The sequence below is a fragment of the Typopeltis vanoorti genome, chromosome 19 (genome assembly GCF_054136105.1).
Source record: "Typopeltis vanoorti isolate ZY-2024b chromosome 19, IOZ_Tvanoo_1.0, whole genome shotgun sequence".
NCBI classification, from domain to species: Eukaryota; Metazoa; Arthropoda; class Arachnida; order Uropygi; family Thelyphonidae; genus Typopeltis; species Typopeltis vanoorti.
The window spans coordinates 53,892,016-53,911,293 of NC_143567.1; the positions used below are offsets into that span (position 1 = coordinate 53,892,016).

General features: G+C 39.6%; 1 protein-coding gene across 1 annotated transcript in view; it reads right to left on the reverse strand.

Moving 5' to 3' along the window:
• LOC150096125 (organic cation transporter protein-like) overlaps positions 1–19,278 on the reverse strand; it is a 127,949-nt gene that overhangs the window by 89,907 nt on the left and 18,764 nt on the right. The window contains exons 2-4 of the mRNA XM_090408946.1: positions 5,209–5,619; positions 4,303–4,406; positions 3,355–3,509 (exon numbers count right to left, since the gene is read on the reverse strand). Coding sequence (XP_090265072.1) covers positions 3,355–3,509; positions 4,303–4,406; positions 5,209–5,619 — 670 coding nt within the window. The remainder of the gene's footprint in view (positions 1–3,354; positions 3,510–4,302; positions 4,407–5,208; positions 5,620–19,278) is intronic.

Sequence of the window (19,278 nt, forward strand, 5' to 3'; positions counted from 1 at the left end):
AGAGATGGGCATCTCTGTTGCACTGTTCTGTAGATGGTGCTCCTTTAAAAGAGTCAAATCTGGTGCCTCCCCAGCATGATTGGGTAAGGGATGGCACCAGACTCCTCCCTGAGTTCGAGTATATTGACCTTATCAGGAAGAGGATTAATGCCCTGCCTACTCAAGCCTGCACAGCTCATGGGGTAGTGACAACTCCAAATGTAGGGCTGGCTGCCACTACAGTGAGACATTGTCTCATATAGCCCAGTGTTACTTCCGCACCCATGGGATCAGAGTGAGAAGGCATGATGCTGTGGTCTCCATTCTAAACAAACGCTTTAAGAACAAAGGTTAGGAGACTGCAGTGGAACCACATTATAGGACCTCCATAGGTTTGCGTAAGCCAGACTTCATGATTAAAAGAGAAGGTGACATTTGGGTAATTGATGCCCAGGTAGTGGGAACAGGGCGCCCGCTAGCCTATAGCCATAATAATAAAGTAAATTATTATAAAAATAACCAAGATCTAGTTAGTAAGATACGGGAGGAGCATGGGGCAACTCCAAGATTTACCAGCGCCACCATCTCTTTACATGGCGTATGGAGTGCAGATAGTTATAAGGACTTAAAACAGCTTGGGCTTATGCAGAAGGATATAAAAGTTCTTTTCTTGAAGGCCCTACAGGGCACACTGGTAGTATGGTGTTGCCACCAGAGAATGACTACAATGATAACTAGAACAGGCATAGGGTAAAATACTTGTAAAGGCTTAGGCCTATATGAAGTCTGGATGAAATGTCTGGATGTGATGTAAGGGTAGTACTGCCCATAACCAGTACAAAGATTACTAAATTAAAAAAAATAAAAAATAACCAACCAGTGGTGTACCACAAGGATTAGTGCTTGGTGCACTATTATTCAATCTGTACAATAATGATATTGGGAAAGATATGACAAGCGACACACGGCTATTTGCTGATTTTTATCCTATCTATCTTTGTTGATGATGTAAAGATAGATAGGGTAATCAGGAATGCTGTTGATATGCAGTACTTGCAGAATGATTTGAATAGGCTGGAATTGTGGGCATGGGAAAATGGATATGTTGAATGTCAGTAAATGTAAAGTCATTCACATTGGCCTGATTAGATCCAGTGTCATATTATATTGGTGGAATTATGCTAGAAGAAAGTGATGACGCTAGGGATCTTTGAGTGTTAGTACACCATCTGTCCAAAAAGAAACCGAACTTTTCGGAAATAGAAGAAACTAGTGGCGCCACGTGTTGAATCTTTTTTGTTGTCGAAAGCGGCAACCTTCATTAATATTGTGTCAACTGTTTATGACATTTGTTTCATTAGAAGCCGAGATATAGTGCAAAGAGTGACAATGTGTTTTGACGAACAGTCGGAAAATGAGTTTCAAACAGAGAGCTGCGATTGACTTTTGTGTTAAACTTGGTAAAAGTTTTACCGAAACGCATCAAATGCTTCAAAAAGCATACGGTGATGAATGCTTATCCCGTACTCAAGTTTACGAGTGGTTTAAGCGATTTCAAAGTGGTCGTGAGAGGCTTGAGGACGACGAAAATCGGGGCCGTCCAAAAACTGGACTGAGCAAAGTTAACATCCAAAAAGTGCGTGATTTCATCAAAGAAAACCAGAAATCGTCCGTGAGATTGATTGAAGATGAATTAGGGATTTCAAAATCAACTGTGCACAACATTTTGACAGAGAGTTTGGGCCTTCGTAAATTGAATTCGCGATTTGTTCCCAACAAGTTGACCGACGACCAAAAAATGTATCGAATTCAACACTGCAAGGACCTCGTTAAAACCGCTCGTAAGGACTCAAACTTCCTTGAAACGATCGTTACTGGTCACAAAACGTGTTTTGAGTATGAGCCCGAAACAAAGCGCCAGAGTGCTGAGTGGAGACCACCAGAAGAGGAGCATCCGAAGAAAAGTCGTTTGGAGAAGTCAAAACTAAAGACGAAGCTTTTTTGTTTCTACGATTCCAAAGGTATTATCCACAAAGATTTCGTTCCACCTGGCCAAACGGTCAATGGTGAGTTTTATCTCAAAGTTTTGAAGCGATTGATAGCGAGAATTCGTTGCGTACGGCATGAATATCGTGACGACCGACCGTTTGTCAAAACACACTGTCACTCTTGGCGCTAAAACTCGGCTTCTAATGAAACAAATATCATAAACAGTTGACACAACACTAATGAAGGTTGCCGCTTTCGACAACAAAATGATACAACAGGTGGCACCACTAGTTTCTTCTATTTTCGAAAACTTCGGTTTCTTTTTAGACAGAGGGTGTTGATGGAAGTTGAAGTTCGGGAGCCATGTAGCAAAGACTGCAAATACAACTCAAAAGATAAATGCAATGCATGCTGAAACGAATGCTCACATGTAAAGATAAGGATGTCATTTTGCCTCTTTATAAGACCTTGATAAGACCTCATTTGGACTATTGTGCGCAGGTCTCCACTCCTGGTTTCCGTTGTGATTCTGATATATTGGAGAGAGGGTGCAAAGGAGAGTGGTGATAAAAGGATTGTGGAATACTGATTACCAAGAGACGTCGAGAATTTGTAGACTGGAGACACTAGCAAACGGGAGAAAGAGCGGTGATATGATTGAGACTTACAAACTTCTGAAAGAGTCATACAGGATTGCAATTGATGGAATTTTTCAATTTATGGAGGCGGGGGAAAGGACAAGAGGGCATACTTGGAAGCTGAGAATGAATGCCGCTAAGAAAGGAGTGAGGACTAGATTTTTTTCTCATAGAGTGGTGTGTGATTCGAATGGATTGCCATTGGATGTTGTGAGTGCAAGCAGTGTAAATGAATTCAAAAATAAGTATGATAGCTGGTGCGTGTGGTATCCCTCGATGAGTCCTTGACTCCTTGGAGGTCTCTCTTAACAACAACAACGGCAGGCAAATGAGAACATTACTTGTCAATGTGCTTACACATCTAAAGTCCTCAATCCCAACTAGTAAGCGTATGTATTCCTGTCAATTTCTGTGAGTTGCAGGTTTAAAAACGCTCCTTGCTCTTGCTCCAGTAGTTGACCATCTGGCTGAAAAAAAAAAAGTATACAACAAATTCATCCAGTCAGTGACTAGAATCCAACGTATTTTTTCTGCTGATCTTGGTTCATGCATCTATTATGGAGAAATGGTACATAGAAGTAGCCACCTAAAATATTAACATACTTTTTGATTTAGCAATGTTCGGATATTAAGTAAATCTAATTATAACAATTGTTTTCTATCTTACGTATTTTCATTCTATCTAGACTGTAATACAAGTCCAACCACATTTTGTGTTTAGGATTACTATAAAATAAAAATTACTTACACATCACAAATGCTGTCGTAAATATAGGCGCAGCACCCATAGAAATGATCACCCTCAGGACAGTAAACATGATAAAAGAACTGGAAAACGCGCAAACTGTACCTCCTAATAGCACAAGAAACATACTTAGAAGCAAAACAGGTCGTCTGCCATATCTGAAAATTTGAGTTAAAGAAATAAAATACCAACTTTTGAAAGAGTTATTTCGATAATTATTTTAATAGTAACAATTTCGATTATCCTAGAATAGCAGTTTTTGAAAATTGCCTTTAAATGCCCTAATATGTCCACGGAATAAAGAATATGCACTTTGTTCTGTTTGTCATCAAGCAACGATGGAGAAAGGGATGATGCAGTTTATTCAATGTTTTAAATGGGGCAGAAAGAAAAACAAACGGAATCAGTAAAAATAAGCGAGAGTAAGCTAAAAAAAGCTTGTACAATACAATAATGTTTAGAATTTTTTTCTTGACATGAGAATAATGGTATTTTACCTTATTTCAAACGTTGATTGCAATGCTTAAAAATATCCACGTAGTCGTGACAGTTATTCCGAGAGATACTCTTTAGAAAATAATACATACGAAGTGTGTGATTATGCAGAATTAAATAATATCAAACAATACTGCAACACAAACTACTGTAACACCGAATCGGTCGATTCTCATAAACAGTCCATCTTCGTCGCATATATAGAAAGTTTACTGTGATCATTATTTATTTTAAAATTGTATGAATGGATATTTTCGATAAAAGCGAAAAACAAACAAAGACAGGAAGAATAAATACTACTTATTCCATAATTTATTGTTATTTTAATTAAAATCGATGCTTAATTTTTCCCATTTAGATATTTCAGCTAAATAATATACTGAATATAAATATTAATTTCTTAATGAATTATGTTCGAAATATCAACAAAAGATATTGGATAATTTATGTACTTACTTATCAGATAGCTGTCCAAAACAGATCTCAGAAAGTAAACAACCAATCAAATACAAGGCTTTGTTGACTGATATTAACCATGTTCTCTCACAGACGAGGCTCCACTAGGGAGAGGGGGAAGTCTTAGGCAACAGTATACAGTATAAATATGGTTGACATTTCAATTAAAAACATGCGACATATATTAGTAACTGAAAGAAACTTTCTTATTATACATTAAAATCAACAGCGACGTTTATAATTTGGTAGATAAAATCGAGAAAAAAAAAAAAAAAAGAAGAAGAACGGTTAGCACCACAGAGTCGTAACTTTGTCCTGTGCAGGATTTTCTTATGAAAAAAAAAGTAATAATAAATAATAAACGAAGTAAAACAGTAAAGTTTATTAATAAATTATATATATATATATATATATATATATATATATATATATATATATATATATATATATATATATAATTAACAACAGTAGCCGATTAAAGCATGGGTGAATTTGTAAATTAGAAAATATTATTATAATTTGAACTATTTGCTACATTTGAATAAATAAGTAACGAAAAAGTGAAAGAAATAATATTATTTACTGTAGAATATTTTTGATGAGTTCGGTGGATTGGATTTTACAATTTTAGCATGGCAGTTGACATTTTATTTATTTATTTATTTTTAGATTGTGTGTTTTTTTTCCCCCACCTGGGCCCTATGCATCTATTGCGCCTGTCTAGTTACGGTTCTAGTTAGCACACATTTTGCTTGAACTGCTCTGATACCTTGTAAGAACTGCAGTTAAAGCATAGAAAATTAATTTTTTCACTTTTCAATGTTTACATGTTATGCAATTCTTGTTTTATTTTAGCTAAAAAAATACACAAAACTGGTATGATTCACCTAGTGGTCAGTTACTTACCTCTTCTATTATCGTCGATGAGTAAAATGATTTGTCAAATTCCCAGCTTTTGCATGGTAATAGCTTGCTATTGTTCTTTTCTGAGTTAGGCTGTAATGATGCTGTCATATTTTCAAAATCATAATACTCACATTGTCTGAATTGTTCCAATCCTTCTGCCGTCTTCGTTAAGACAGTAAAATTCTTTCGACTTGCGTTATTGTTGGTAATATCTGGAGTTGTAGTACACCAGTGGTCGATATTGGGAGCAAAGAAGGTGATAACTAGACTGTTCCATACTGTAGGAAATGTTGAAAAGAAAAATATAATAAAAAGGCACCGCTGCCAAGGACCGTAGCCTCCGATGATATCTAAAAAATCATTTGAATCATTTTCTTTCTCTTGCACATTCTGTTTACTTTTAGGCCTCATCTAAATAAGAAATAATATATTAATATAATCGTTACTGAAAATAATAAATTGAAACTTTGAATATTAAGCAAATTTAAACAGGGAATATGAAAAAATAATCAATTAACGTATTTTGGGTTTGATATGGAATTGGATACCAAACTCAATTATATGGATATCATTGAGTATCTTTGAAAGGATCTTTCAGTTTTCATTAATGTTGTGAGATCATTGTATCTCACAATGTATGAGGGATGAAAAACCCGAGTTTCCGGGAGAAAAAACCCTGCTACCTCTGTATGAGATCGGCTAACTCACCTTCGATTGAAATCGTCCAGATAAAGATTCCTCCCGTCGCGACGAGAATCGAACTTAGGCCTATTCCAATCGAAGGGCGCAATGTACCGTTGTTCTTCTAATTGCGCTGCTTCCGTAGCGCAATTGGAAGAACTATTATACCTCGTATTACGTAGTGTGTTACAAACTACGTGTTTGTAACACACTACGCTATATAAAGCGAGTCCTCAAATGATAAACGAAAAACCTTTTGCACGGACAACGATGATTTTAGCCTACTTCCAATATCTTATATATCTCATAGTTCCTTGAATTAGTTAGCTTCCCATTAATTGAAAGTCTCTTTATTTTGATGAGTAACATTTAAAAAGTTCAGTTAAACGTTTTGTTACCAATCTCAAAATATTGAAAGCAAATGTTTCATATTTTGAAAAAATATATCGGTTAATAAGTGTCGTTTTTGTTACTAATGAAGGATTAAATGTGCAGTGTAATTTAAACATTGCCTATAATGATTTAATGATAATTGATAAGAAAATCAATACAAATGTATACTGAAATATAACATTTTTTTTAAATTAATTTTCGGCTAAAGTGATCGGGCACATGTACGGTACAACAAGTTACATTCTAACATAAAGAAAAATGAAGAACATGAAGAAACTAATTGACAGGTGGGGACAGACGGAAGATGGCGGCTCGCGTGTTAGTGTTTTGTGTCGTGTGTTATTGATGGTGAATTGTGTATTTGACTGATAAGTTTTCAGAGATTTATGCTTATATTCATTAGTAATATCAGTTATTTGCTTGCCGCAATAAACAGGCATTTTACATTTTATTTCCCATACAAGGTAAGTCAACTGACTTCGCAAAGGCGATACGCTAGGCCTACTGCCATTAGTGTCGTTGTTGTATTTTAACATCTTGTTGCTAGTTGACGCGCCTATGCTTGATATTGCTGGTAGTCCTTTGCGGCTGCGGGATATTTTACAAAAACTTCTGCTGGCAGGTCTTTAGACCTGCGGGATATTTTATTAACGCACATACGCAACTAAATCGATATGAGCGTGCCTGACCTGGACGTATTTGCTGATCTGCTCGAAAGAGAGCCAGCTCTTGAACTCATTGATAAACTACAAAAGAAGTTCAAGTTGACATGGCCTACTAGCATGATTGACCCCGACACTATTATTGAGTCACTCGATAAAAAGCTAGCACTCAGTTTTATTAAAAAGCTCCTCAAAAAGTTTGAACGGGATTGGCCCGGCTACTTAAATTTGTATTCCTCACCTGAAGTTGAAGTTGAGGAAAATGAAGACTCCCCACAAGTGGAGGAAAAACTCAATCTAGTTGTCTCTACCTCTAATCCTTCTGATCAAGAAGAAACTCACGCACGTAAGAAGAGAAAAATTCTTGCTGCTGAATCAACAAATGTTGTTGGTATGGAAGAGGATGTTCCCATTTCAGATCCCTCTGTTTCCCACAATGAAAAGGTGCCACCGATTATCCTAAGGGAAAAGCAGAGATGGACAACACTCAGAACCATCATGGCAAATTCACAAATTCATTACACGTCTGCTAAAAATGCAGACGAGGGAATACGAATTCAGCCCACCACGGTGGCTGACTATAGAAACCTTACAAAGGAACTGGATACTAGAGGAACCCAATATCACACATTTTCACTTGCCTCTGAAAAAAATCTGAAAGTAGTCTTACGAGGAGTCTCTGAGGATATTGACACAGATGAAATAGTTACTGACCTTAACCTACAGGAACTACCCCCCATAAAGGTCACTAGAATGTTTAGATCAAATAAGACACCTATGCCTTTAGTCTTAGTAGAAATTCATAACATCTACAAAGACATTTATAATTTAAAATCAATCTGTGGACTCAAAATCACCACAGAACCATTGAGAAAGAAATCATCTTCTGGGCAGTGCCACCGGTGCCAAAAATTTGGCCATGCCCAGAAGCTATGCAAAGCTCAGTTCAGATGCGTAAAATGTGGCGAGAATCACCCCACAAACACCTGCGCCAAGCCAAAAACCACCCCGGCTAAGTGCGCTAATTGTGGGGGTCCCCACCCTGCTAATTATAGAGGGTGTATGCATCATCCCAAAAACAGATGGAATGATCCCAGTCATCAATCTACCTCGTCATCTAATGCGAGAGTTCCTGAAGCTCAGGCTACTCAGTTCTCCAAGAGTGAGAACATGACAACTGGTGCTCGCCCATCATTAACTGAGCCCCTTAAGAAAACGAATCTTCAACATCAAGTAAGAACATATGCTGATGTGGCCCGCTCCAAACAGATAGTACAAACCCAGAACCGGAATACTCCACACTCAAATCTATCAGCTGTTATCACCTCTTCTCTTGCAAACATGCTCCAGGATTTCAGCAACTCAAATCCATCCTTAAGTGTCACAAAAAGATTCCTACAGCAAACCCAATCCATATTATCTGCACTCTCTGATGCATAGGAAAAAAATCGTCCCAAACTCTCTTAGGATTATCGGTTGGAATGCCAACGGTATAAAAAACAAACTATTAGAAATCCAGGAATTTAATAATAGATACAACCCAGATATACTGCTAATTAATGAAACTCACCTGAGGCCTGCTGACACCCTGAAAATCAGAGGGTATCAGATTTACAGAAACGACAGGCTTGGGTATAGAGGTGGAGGTACAGCCACTCTTATCAAAAGCTATATCAATCATCACTCAATAACCAACCCTACTACCACCAACCTCGAAATCACAGGAATCAATGTTCTCACAAACTCAATTGGGAACCTCAAAATTTTTTCTGCTTACAACCCTCCATTAAAGACATTATTGACCTCAGATCTGGATGCCATCCTTGGAGTAAAAGGACCGATCATCATCGCTGGAGACCTCAATGCAAAGCATCCTGCTTGGAACAGTAAATCCACTAACAAAAATGGTCGTATCCTTTCTAGCTACACAGGATTAAACCATGCTGTTGTGGCTGGACCTACCGAACCAACTCATCTCAGTACATCTGGCACTGCTGACATCTTGGATATAGCCATCCTGCAAGACATTAAACTACAGTACAGCCTTACATCACTAAACGAGCTGTCGTCGGATCACAACCCAATTCTACTGCAATTGGGAGAACAAGAATGCCTGTCTCCTCCTCATTCAGGCATATCGTGGGAGAGATTGTCTAAAGCACTTCGGGATCAAATAGGACCCGTCCCACACATATGCACACCAGAAGATGTGGATTCTGCAGTGACTAGCCTCACCCAACAGATTAAGTCCGCTATAATGGTTGCAACCTTCCAGAAACCTGTTCCCAAGCCTGATCGTTTGCCTGAGGACATTATGGACCTGATCAGAGAGAAGAACAGAGCTAGGAAGAGATTTCGTAACACTCGCGCTCCTCAGGATAAGACAGTGCTTAATAGATTGAATGGAGCAGTAAGAGATGCACTTAAAACGCATAGAAACGAAGTTTGGGATAAAAAGTTAGCCTCTATCTCACCTATTGATCACTCTATCTGGGGCCTACTGAGAAACATCAAAAACAAAAACAGATCCCTCCCCCCTATAATCTCAAACCAGGGCCTAATCCACACAGATGCAGATAAGGCAGAAGCCATACTTAAAAATCTTGAGGATCAGTGCAAACCATCTTATAACAACATTGATTTCAATCATCTGTATAAAATCCACAGACAGGTTAGACATGCACTAAACCTCCCGGATACCAGTGCTGATCATATTGCACCCGCATCACCTGTTGAATTATATGATATTATTAAAAAACTTAAGAACAATAAAGCTCCTGGACCAGACAGCATCTCAAACAGGGTGATCAAGCTGCTGCCTCGAAAAGCTATAGTGCATCTGACCAGTATAATAAATGCAATCTTAAGACTTCACTATTTTCCTTCCACCTGGAAACTGGCTGATGTGATTCCTATACATAAGCCAGGCAAAGACCCACACTTACCGCAGAATTATCGTCCAATCAGTCTCATCTCCAACCTGGGTAAGATTGCAGAGAAGGTCATCCTCTCACGACTCCAAACCTCAATAAATGACCTAAACATCCTCCCTAAAGAACAGTTTGGTTTTCGGCAACACCATAGTACTACCCAGCAAATCCATAGAATTGTGGAATATATCATCACCAGCTACAACTGGCGCCAGTACACAGGAGCTGTTTTCCTAGACCTATCTAAAGCATTTGATAAAATCTGGCATTTTGGACTCCTGCACAAACTTATCTCAGCCGGCATCTCACTAAAAATGGTTCATCTAATCCGTTCATATCTTCAGAATAGAACAATGCAAGTTAAAATTAACGGTTCTATATCGTCCCAGCGCCATATCTTTGCTGGAGTGCCACAGGGATCTCTACTGGCTCCATTGCTGTTTTCTGTATACATGTCAGACATCCCTCACAATCCGATGACTTCCATTTTAGCGCTGTATGCGGACGATACGGCAATACTAACCAGATCCCTCAGACCCCACTTCGTTACTAGAAAGCTTCAAGAAAACATTCTAAAGCTGGAGGGTTGGTTCTCTAGGTGGAGATTGGAAGTCAACCCCCTGAAAAGCTCAGCGGTTCTTTTCTCAAAAAGGCCAATGTCTCCTGCAGGAGATGTGTTACTATTCAATACTAAAATTCCCTGGCAGACAGAAACAAATTACCTGGGTGTAATTCTCGACAAAAAGCTATCTTTCAACCAACATATCAAGTCTGCATGTGCAAAAGCATCTAAAGCCATAGCTCAGATTTACCCGCTAATTAATAGAAATAGCAAGCTCAGCAACAGAATCAAATTGCAACTTTACCAGATGACGATTCGTCCCATAATCACCTATGCCTCTCCAGCCTGGAGCCACACCTCTAACGCTAACATTATCAAGATTCAGCGTGTGCAGAACAAGTGCTTGAGAATGATTCTGAACGCCCCGTGGTATGTTAGAAACAGCCAGCTCCATAGAGACACAAATATTCCATATATTCTCTCTTATCTACAATCCTTAGCTTCCAAGTTTTTTCTAAAGACGTCCACACACCCCAATGATTTGATTCAACAAGCTGCAGCATATGAGCCAACGGACATATTCAAATATAGAAGACCAAAAACTATATTAGCCTCCTATAACGATGCATAATCTCCATGCCCATTCAGGGCGAGCAAACTGCTCGTAAATTTTACCCTCACTGTAACCACGACAGATAGCGGGGAATATGAAAAGCATCTTGCTTCACCCTTAAAGACATAAATGTCAATTGTCAATTGTCAAATTTCATTGATTTATTACTAATCTTGATCTGGGAGTTGTTGTTGTTTTTCAGTGAGTTCAGACGTGTTTATCAGCGTTCCTTGTAGTAGTACAGCGTGAAGTTAAGTTTTGTTTTTAATTGATTTAAATGTTTAATTCAGAGTTATTCAACACTGAAATTAAATAGTGATTATTTGATGCGCCACCAGCGTGCTCGAACATCAGAGCAGGTAAGACTTTTTCCTTTCAACTTCAAAAATATTTTCCAGGTTCTCTCCTGTTTCCCGCCCAGTACAACACTCGGTGGTTGAAGGGACAAGGCAGGTCCTTTCCCCCACTTCAAGTCTACATTATGGATTCACCATATGAAGATCTCTCCTTCAAGGAACTTCTCGCTATCTTTCGGCAAATAGGCAACATCTTGCACACAAAATGGCCAGGAAAGGTAGAAATTCACCAGATTATGGAGGTCGAGAATGAAGACCCTCGAACCTCCGAACTTTCTGCTCGCCCTACACATGACAGCGTCAATTCCACCGCTACAGCTGACACAGACGATAACGATTACCAAGAAGTCAGCAGAAAGAAGAGGAAGAAAGAGTCTCTTGCTGCAGAACAAGAAATTGTCGCTCAAATGGACACATCAGCACAATCTAGTGCAAGCACTAAGACAACTATACCAATACAGCCCAAAGAGAGGATCCCACCAGTAGTACTGCGATCTAAAGAAAAGTGGTCGTTGCTTGCAGAGACGATGAAGAAAAGCAACATCAAGTTCTCGTCAGCCAAAAACACAGATGACGGAGTACGTATACAGCCTGAAGGAACAACGGACTACCGCCAGTTAACCAGACTTATGGACGATCATAAATTTCCATACCATACTTACCAACTTAAGAGTGAAAAGAACCTCAAGGTAGTGATCAGAGGTTTGGTAGAAGACATAACAACAGACGAAATAGCTACTGACCTCAGATTACAAGGCTTGGAGCCAGTCAAGATTTCGCGAATGTATCGCGCAGACAAGCGTCCCATGCCTCTGGTCTTAGTAGAGATCAGTAAAGACCAGAGGGAAATTTACGATCTTAAAATAGTCTGCAACTTGGTCATCAAGACCGAGCCACTACGAAGAAAGGCATCGGCTGGTCAATGCCATCGCTGCCAAAAATTTGGGCATGCGCAAATGCTATGCAGAGCAGACTACAAATGTGTGAAGTGTGGTGGCAACCATCCCTCGCACACTTGCGTCAAGCCAAAGACCACACCTGCTAAATGTGCGAACTGCAGTGGCCCACACCCTGCAAACTACAGGGGTTGCACTCTCCACCCATCCAACCTTCAAAAGCCTAGACAGGAATTAACTCAGCCCACTCAGACAAATATTATGAGATCCGTGCCTGAATTCCAAGGGCGGAAAGTTACACCAGACAAATCCTATGCTTCTGCGGTTTCCTCGAGTAACACTAAGGTACTCTCTACAACTAGCAGTCCAAATTCTTCAGCAATACTCGCTGCCTCACTTGGGGAGATGCTAATGGCCTTCAGCAAAACAAATCCAAGCCAGGCCGACACCAACAAATTCCTTCGGAATACACAAGTCATCTTCTCCATGATTAATGACTAATCCGGCTTTAACATCAAATTCTATGCAGATAATATTCTGGAACGCAAACGGTCTCAACAGCAAAATTTTGGAATTACAGGAGCTTACAGATCATTTACAAATTGATATTCTCCTCATTAACGAAACACACCTACGTCCCTGCGATAATCCCAAACTCAGAAACTACTCGTTACTTAGAAATGACAGACTTAATGCCAGAGGTGGAGGCACTGCCATCTTTGTCAGAAGAAACATTCGCTATAATGAGACTAAGAAGATTACTACATCTAACCTCGAGGAGACGGGCATAGAAATTCTTACCAACAATGCAGGCAGCTTAAAGATTTTTTCTGTATACAACCCCCCTGGCAAACCTCTACTCCCCTCTGATCTCTCTCAGCTACTAGATACAAATGAAGCAGTAATTGTAGCTGGAGACCTCAATTCCAAGCATCCTTTATGGAACAGCAAAAGCTTTAATAACAACGGAATGATCCTCTATAACTTTTCCTTGAAGAGAAATATCGTTATTGCAGGCCCGATTGAGCCAACACACTACGGAGCGATCGGCAGACCTGATGTTTTAGATATTGCTATTTTTAACAATATTTCTCATCAATTCCGACTTCAAGTGAGTGACGAGCTAAGCTCAGATCACAATCCAGTACTCTTAAGTTTAGGGGAGGAGCCTGAGCTCATTCCCAGCCATTCCCACACAAACTTTGCAAAATTCAAGACTAAAATGAACACTATCATAGACTCAGTACCGACTATTTCCACCCGTGAAGAAATTGACGCGGCAGTCAACAATCTTGAATCTAAAATACAGGCTGGCTTATCCGCAGCTTGCTCTACTTCTACCCCAGCTCAAGTCAACCTACTTCCTGCAGAAATCCTTGCTCTGATAAGGAACAAAAACAGGCTCAGACGCCGCTATCACAACACGCTATCTCCGCAAGACCGTCGAGAACTAAACAGAGCGTCCAACCTAGTCCGTTACGCTTTAAAAGATCACAGAAACCAGCAATGGGAAAGAAAACTCTGTTCTCTCAAAACTGAAGATAATTCTCTGTGGAAGTTGACTAAAGCTCTCCGTACAGATCGCTCTAACATCCAGCCCATTCACGGAGAAAGAGGCCTTGTTTACAGAGATAACGAAAAAGCGGAAGCGCTTGTTCAAGCCCTGCAACTTCAGTGCCGTCCTAATTATGCACAAGCGGATCTAGTCTTCATAGAAAAGATACATCGTAGGGTACGTTCTGTACTTCGGCGATCTTGTAGCTGTGAAAATATCCGCCCCACCTCACCTAAAGAGGTCTATTCAATTATTAGGAAGCTTAAAAACAAAAAAGCCCCTGGCCCGGACGAAATTACCAAAAAAACAATTAAAGCCCTCCCACACAAAGCTGTCATGCATTTAGTAGCGATTATCAATGCAATTCTGAGAATTAATTATTTCCCCTCAAGATGGAAACAAGCCGATATTTTCCTTATTCTCAAGCCTGGTAAAGCGCCTCAGATGCCACAGAGCTATAGACCCATCAGTCTTCTATCATGCCTAGGAAAAATAGCAGAAAGAGTCATTCTCAACCGACTTAATGAGGAGGTGAATAAAAATCACATAATTCCGAAAGAACAATTTGGCTTCCGTACTGGACATAGCACTACACAGCAAATTCACAGACTGACTGAGTTCATCACTACAGGCTTTAACTGGAAACAGCACACAGGAGCTATCTTTCTTGATGTTGCAAAAGCTTTCGATACTGTATGGCACAAAGGTCTCATCTACAAATTAATTGCAGCCAACATCCCTCTTTATCTTACCAAAATTATTAACTCCTTTCTACAGGACCGTAAAATTCAGGTTAAGTTGCGTGGAATTAGATCATCACTGAAAAAAATCACTGCTGGTGTCCCTCAAGGTTCGCTGCTCTCACCGCTTCTTTTTAACATCTTTGTTTCTGATGTTCCTAGCACATCACTAACCACTATAGCTAGTTATGCAGATGATATGGCTATTCTCAGCAGATCTCTCAGGCCTAATATAGCTACTCAGCGATTACAAACTGCAGCAACAAATTTAGAAGACTGGTTCAAAAAATGGAGAATATCTGTAAATGCCGATAAAAGCACTGCCATTCTTTTCACAAGAAGACAAGCATCTCATGTTGGAGAAGTTAAACTTTTTAACACAGCCATCCCATGGAGATCTAGCACCAAATATCTAGGCATTCAACTTGATAACCGTTTAAACTTTAACTCCCACATAGTTTACGCATGCAAAAAAGCAAACTCTGCAATAGTACAACTCTATTCTCTGCTCAATAGAAGAAGCCAAGTCAGTACTGATAACAAACTACGGATCTACAAAACAATTATCAGACCATCGTTAACTTACGGATCGCCGGCCTGGAGTCACACTTCCGCCACTAACATCCAAAAGCTACAAGTTATACAAAACAAGTGCCTCCGTATGATCTTCAACGCTCCGTGGTTTGTAAGAAATACTCTCTTACATCGAGATGCCGATATTCCAGATATTTCCACTTTCCTCCATAACAGTGCTGCTGCTTATTTTGCCAAAGCAGCTGTTCATCCAAATCAACTCATTCAAGAGTCATCTAATTATGACGAACACGATAGGTGGAAACATAAGCGCCCGAAAGCTGCTTTGCTTATCGATTCTGGTACCTCCGTACAACCCTAAATAGGGTGAGCCAGGTGCTCGCTAACACTTAATACAAGACTATTCCATACCGATTAAGGGATAGAAGTCCAAGGGACTGTAATCCATCAAGCCATATCAGGTTATCAGGTTATCACAGTCAGTCAGTCGTGAACAGTGTGATATTTGTGTATAAGCGCACGCAGGTTCGTCGTGCCAGACGAACCTTCACCTTCCATCGCTATGGCGTTTACGAGTAAAAAGCGTAAATCAAGTGATTCTTGTCGGGCTTTTAATGAAAAGCAGACCAATTTGTACTTTTTTTTGTGCAGATCGACGAAAAGCCAGCGTGTTTAATTTGTCATGAGTCAGTGTCAGTATCAAAAGAATACAATGTAAAACGACACTATGAAACAAAGCATGTTTCCATATGAAGCCGCCCTTTAAGGTGGTCGAAATTGAGCTGTCTCCAAATTGATTTTAAATGCCAGCAAGGTACGTTTAAAAGGCAGAGGGAAGAGAGCGAAGCGTGCGCCAAAGTAAGTTATGTAATAGCTGAAAAAATTGCTAAAAAATCAAAAGACTTCTTGGACGGCGGGTTTGTGAAAGAGTGTCTCATCGCTACTGGGGTCCGCGCGGTTAGCCTAGTGATTTTGCGCTTCGTAGCCATATGCCTGGGGAAGGAGTGTCTTAGGTTCGGTTCCCGTTAACGACGTGAGGAGCTTAAGGATCTTCCTCAGCCATAGCCAAGTTAGCCAATCTTGGGCGTGGACAGCAGGGTTTTTTCCGCCAGTTTATCTGGTGTTTTTCATCCCGAAAGCAGGCAAACCGGTCTGAGGACACACGGATTACAGTCAGGGATACTGACCCAGCCATAGGTCTGATTCGTCAGCCTATGCCGGTTCCGGAGCCCGGATAAAATTGGGGGGGGGGGGCTAGATGGTACCGTGAACTCCCGTAAAAAGGGGGAACGCAGTATCATCACACGGAATTTATTTATTTATTTATCGCTACTGGGGTAGTCTTACCATATTTCCTTGAGACCAAAACAGGACATCGGGATTTCAAAAACGGGACGAAAGTTATGTAATATTCTGTATTCATGAAAAAGTAAGACGATAAAAAAGTTTTATTACATAAACATATCGAGCTTACCATTATTCTTCAGTGACAGAACTCATACAAAAATTTAGGTAGATGTAGAGGGGGACTGTATTTTCAGGTAAGGAAATAAAGTCTATAATTTTGTCTTGAACACCACAATTTGGCAAAGAGTTCCGCACAACGATTGGAAAAAGTTTGCTGTATTTTTTTTTGTTTGATGCATCTAAACTGACTGTAAGGCTTTTTGTTTTATTCAAATCCTCTATTACTTTGCTCAATATGTACGGTGATAAAACGTTGGTAACTATTGCTTCTGATTTGCTACGTACTGAAGAAAATTTTCGTTCATAAATTTTATTCATCAATGTCGACAAACATTCATTTGCGTGAAAACTTTGGCCGTGACACACAATATCATAAGCAACGAGAGCTTCACTTGCAATTTTATCGCTTTCATTATCACCATCACATCTCACCATAAACGAGCTGATGTTTATAACTGAAGCCAGAGTCTTTTCAGATCCTTATGTTTCTGGTTACATAGATGTTGGCTGATGTCGCTTCTGCCTCCATGAGGAACGAAAAAATAGACATTACAATGTTGGCATACCACTTTTGTTCCATCACTACACAGCTTGTCCATTTCAATAAATTTGAATTCTTTCTGGAGATTGTCATTAAAAACTACACCTCTTTGACATTGCAAGGATAGACTTAAACTTTAAAAAAATATGAAACTTAAACAACCGGCATTGTATATAACAAAGCCACTGGTTAGCATACAGGCAAAACAAAACACTAAAGCTACAGCAAAACAGACGGTGCGTTTGAGACGCGCAAGTGTTGCCAACATGCTTCTTTCTTCTTTTTTTTTTTTTAATTTCTCTGGATAAATTACTGCAGATATTGATATTTGGTATCGAACAATGTGACTCCATGGTTATACAAATTACTGGTATCCATGATATTGATATACGATTATAGATTATGAATAATAATTTATGATTGACCAATATTCAAGTATATTTAGAGGTTTTATTAAAAACGGGACAAAATTGACATTTTTATGAAAACGACGGGAAGGCCGGGAAATACGGGAAGAAAAAAAAACGGTACTGTCCCGTTCAAAACGGGACGTATGGTCAGCCTACTGCTGGGGATATTCTGTGCCCAAATATAAGGAAGTGTTTAAAAAAACCGAGTTTGTCTGGGGTAACTGTAGCACGACGTGTCGAAGAACATTGAAGGAACTTTAAAAAAACGGTCGTCCGAATTTACGTCATATTCACTTGCTTTAGATGAGAGCACAGATGTGAAGGATACAGCACAACTGGCTATCTTTGTCCGTGGCATTGATCAACAATTCAATGTGACAGAAGAACTGCTAGCGCTCGTACTTATGAAGGGAACGACGAAAGGCACTGATATTCTTGAAGCCGCCAAGAAAAACGCTTCAGCGTTTCGACCTCAGCTTAACCAACCTCGAGGGTGTGGTAACTGATGGTGCCCCTGATGGTGAGAAAGAACGAAGGGTTTGTTGCGCTGCTTTGGAAAGAATCGACACTAGAAGGAAAAGATTTCGCCCATTACCGCTGTTTAATCCACCAGGATAATTTGTGCGCGAAAACTATTGGATTTGAGAGTGTCATGAAAGTTATTGTGACTGTCGTCAACATTTTTTGGGCAAGAGGATTGAATCATCGTCAATTCCAAGAGTACGAATCGGATCACGGCGATGTGGTTTTTTATAGTGATGTGTGTTGGTTGAGCAGAGGGAAGGTTCTTAAAAGAGTCTTTGACTTAAGGAGCGAAATACAGCAGTTCATGCTAACCAAGGGGAATCGTTAAATTTCACAATCGGTTGCGGAATTTAACGATCCGGAGTGGATGACAGACTTTGCCTTTCTGACCGACATCCTGTTGCATATGAATGACCTAAATACGGCTACAATCCAAAGATCAATTGGTGCACACTCTGTTTGATCAGATCAAAGCTTTTGTGGCCAAGCTCAAACTTTGAGACGCACAACTCGCAAAAAAGGACTTAACTCATTTTCAGCTTCTCGCTGAGTCCAACTGTTCGTCTCTTGATGAATACGTTAAAAAATTAGCCGTGTTGCGAAGTGGGTTCGAAGAGAGATTTAGTGATTTTCGTAACCAACAGTCTTCTTTAGATTTATTTTCAATGCCATTCAGTGTAAATGCTGCCGAAATGCTTGGCTCAGTATGAAACTTCTTGAACTCCAAAACAACTCTTCTTTGAGAGAAAAATTATTCAATGTGCACTTGCTTACATTTTACAAAGACCACATTTCTGAGGACGCATTCCCTAATCTTCGCCGGCAAGCTTTGAAGATGTGCACTTTTTTAGGAAGCACATACTTATGTGAGCAGTTCTTCTCCAGAATGAAGCATATGAAGTCCAAGACAAGAACTCAGATTACGGACCAACATCTGGAGAATACTCTGCACATAGCGACTTCCAACATTGAAGTCAACATCAACAAGCTCGTCAAGGAAAAATATTGCCAAGTTTCCCATTGACATTGTAAAAAATTAATGTTTTCTTCATTAAATCATCTTTTTTGTATTGATTGTATTTAGTTATCATGAACCCGACTCCTACCTACGCTCTTAAAGCTGAATTTGTTTACTTTTATAGGATTTTATGTAAAGTATCAAATGCACAGCGTTCGTTGTGAATCTGGAAAGCATCTTACAATTC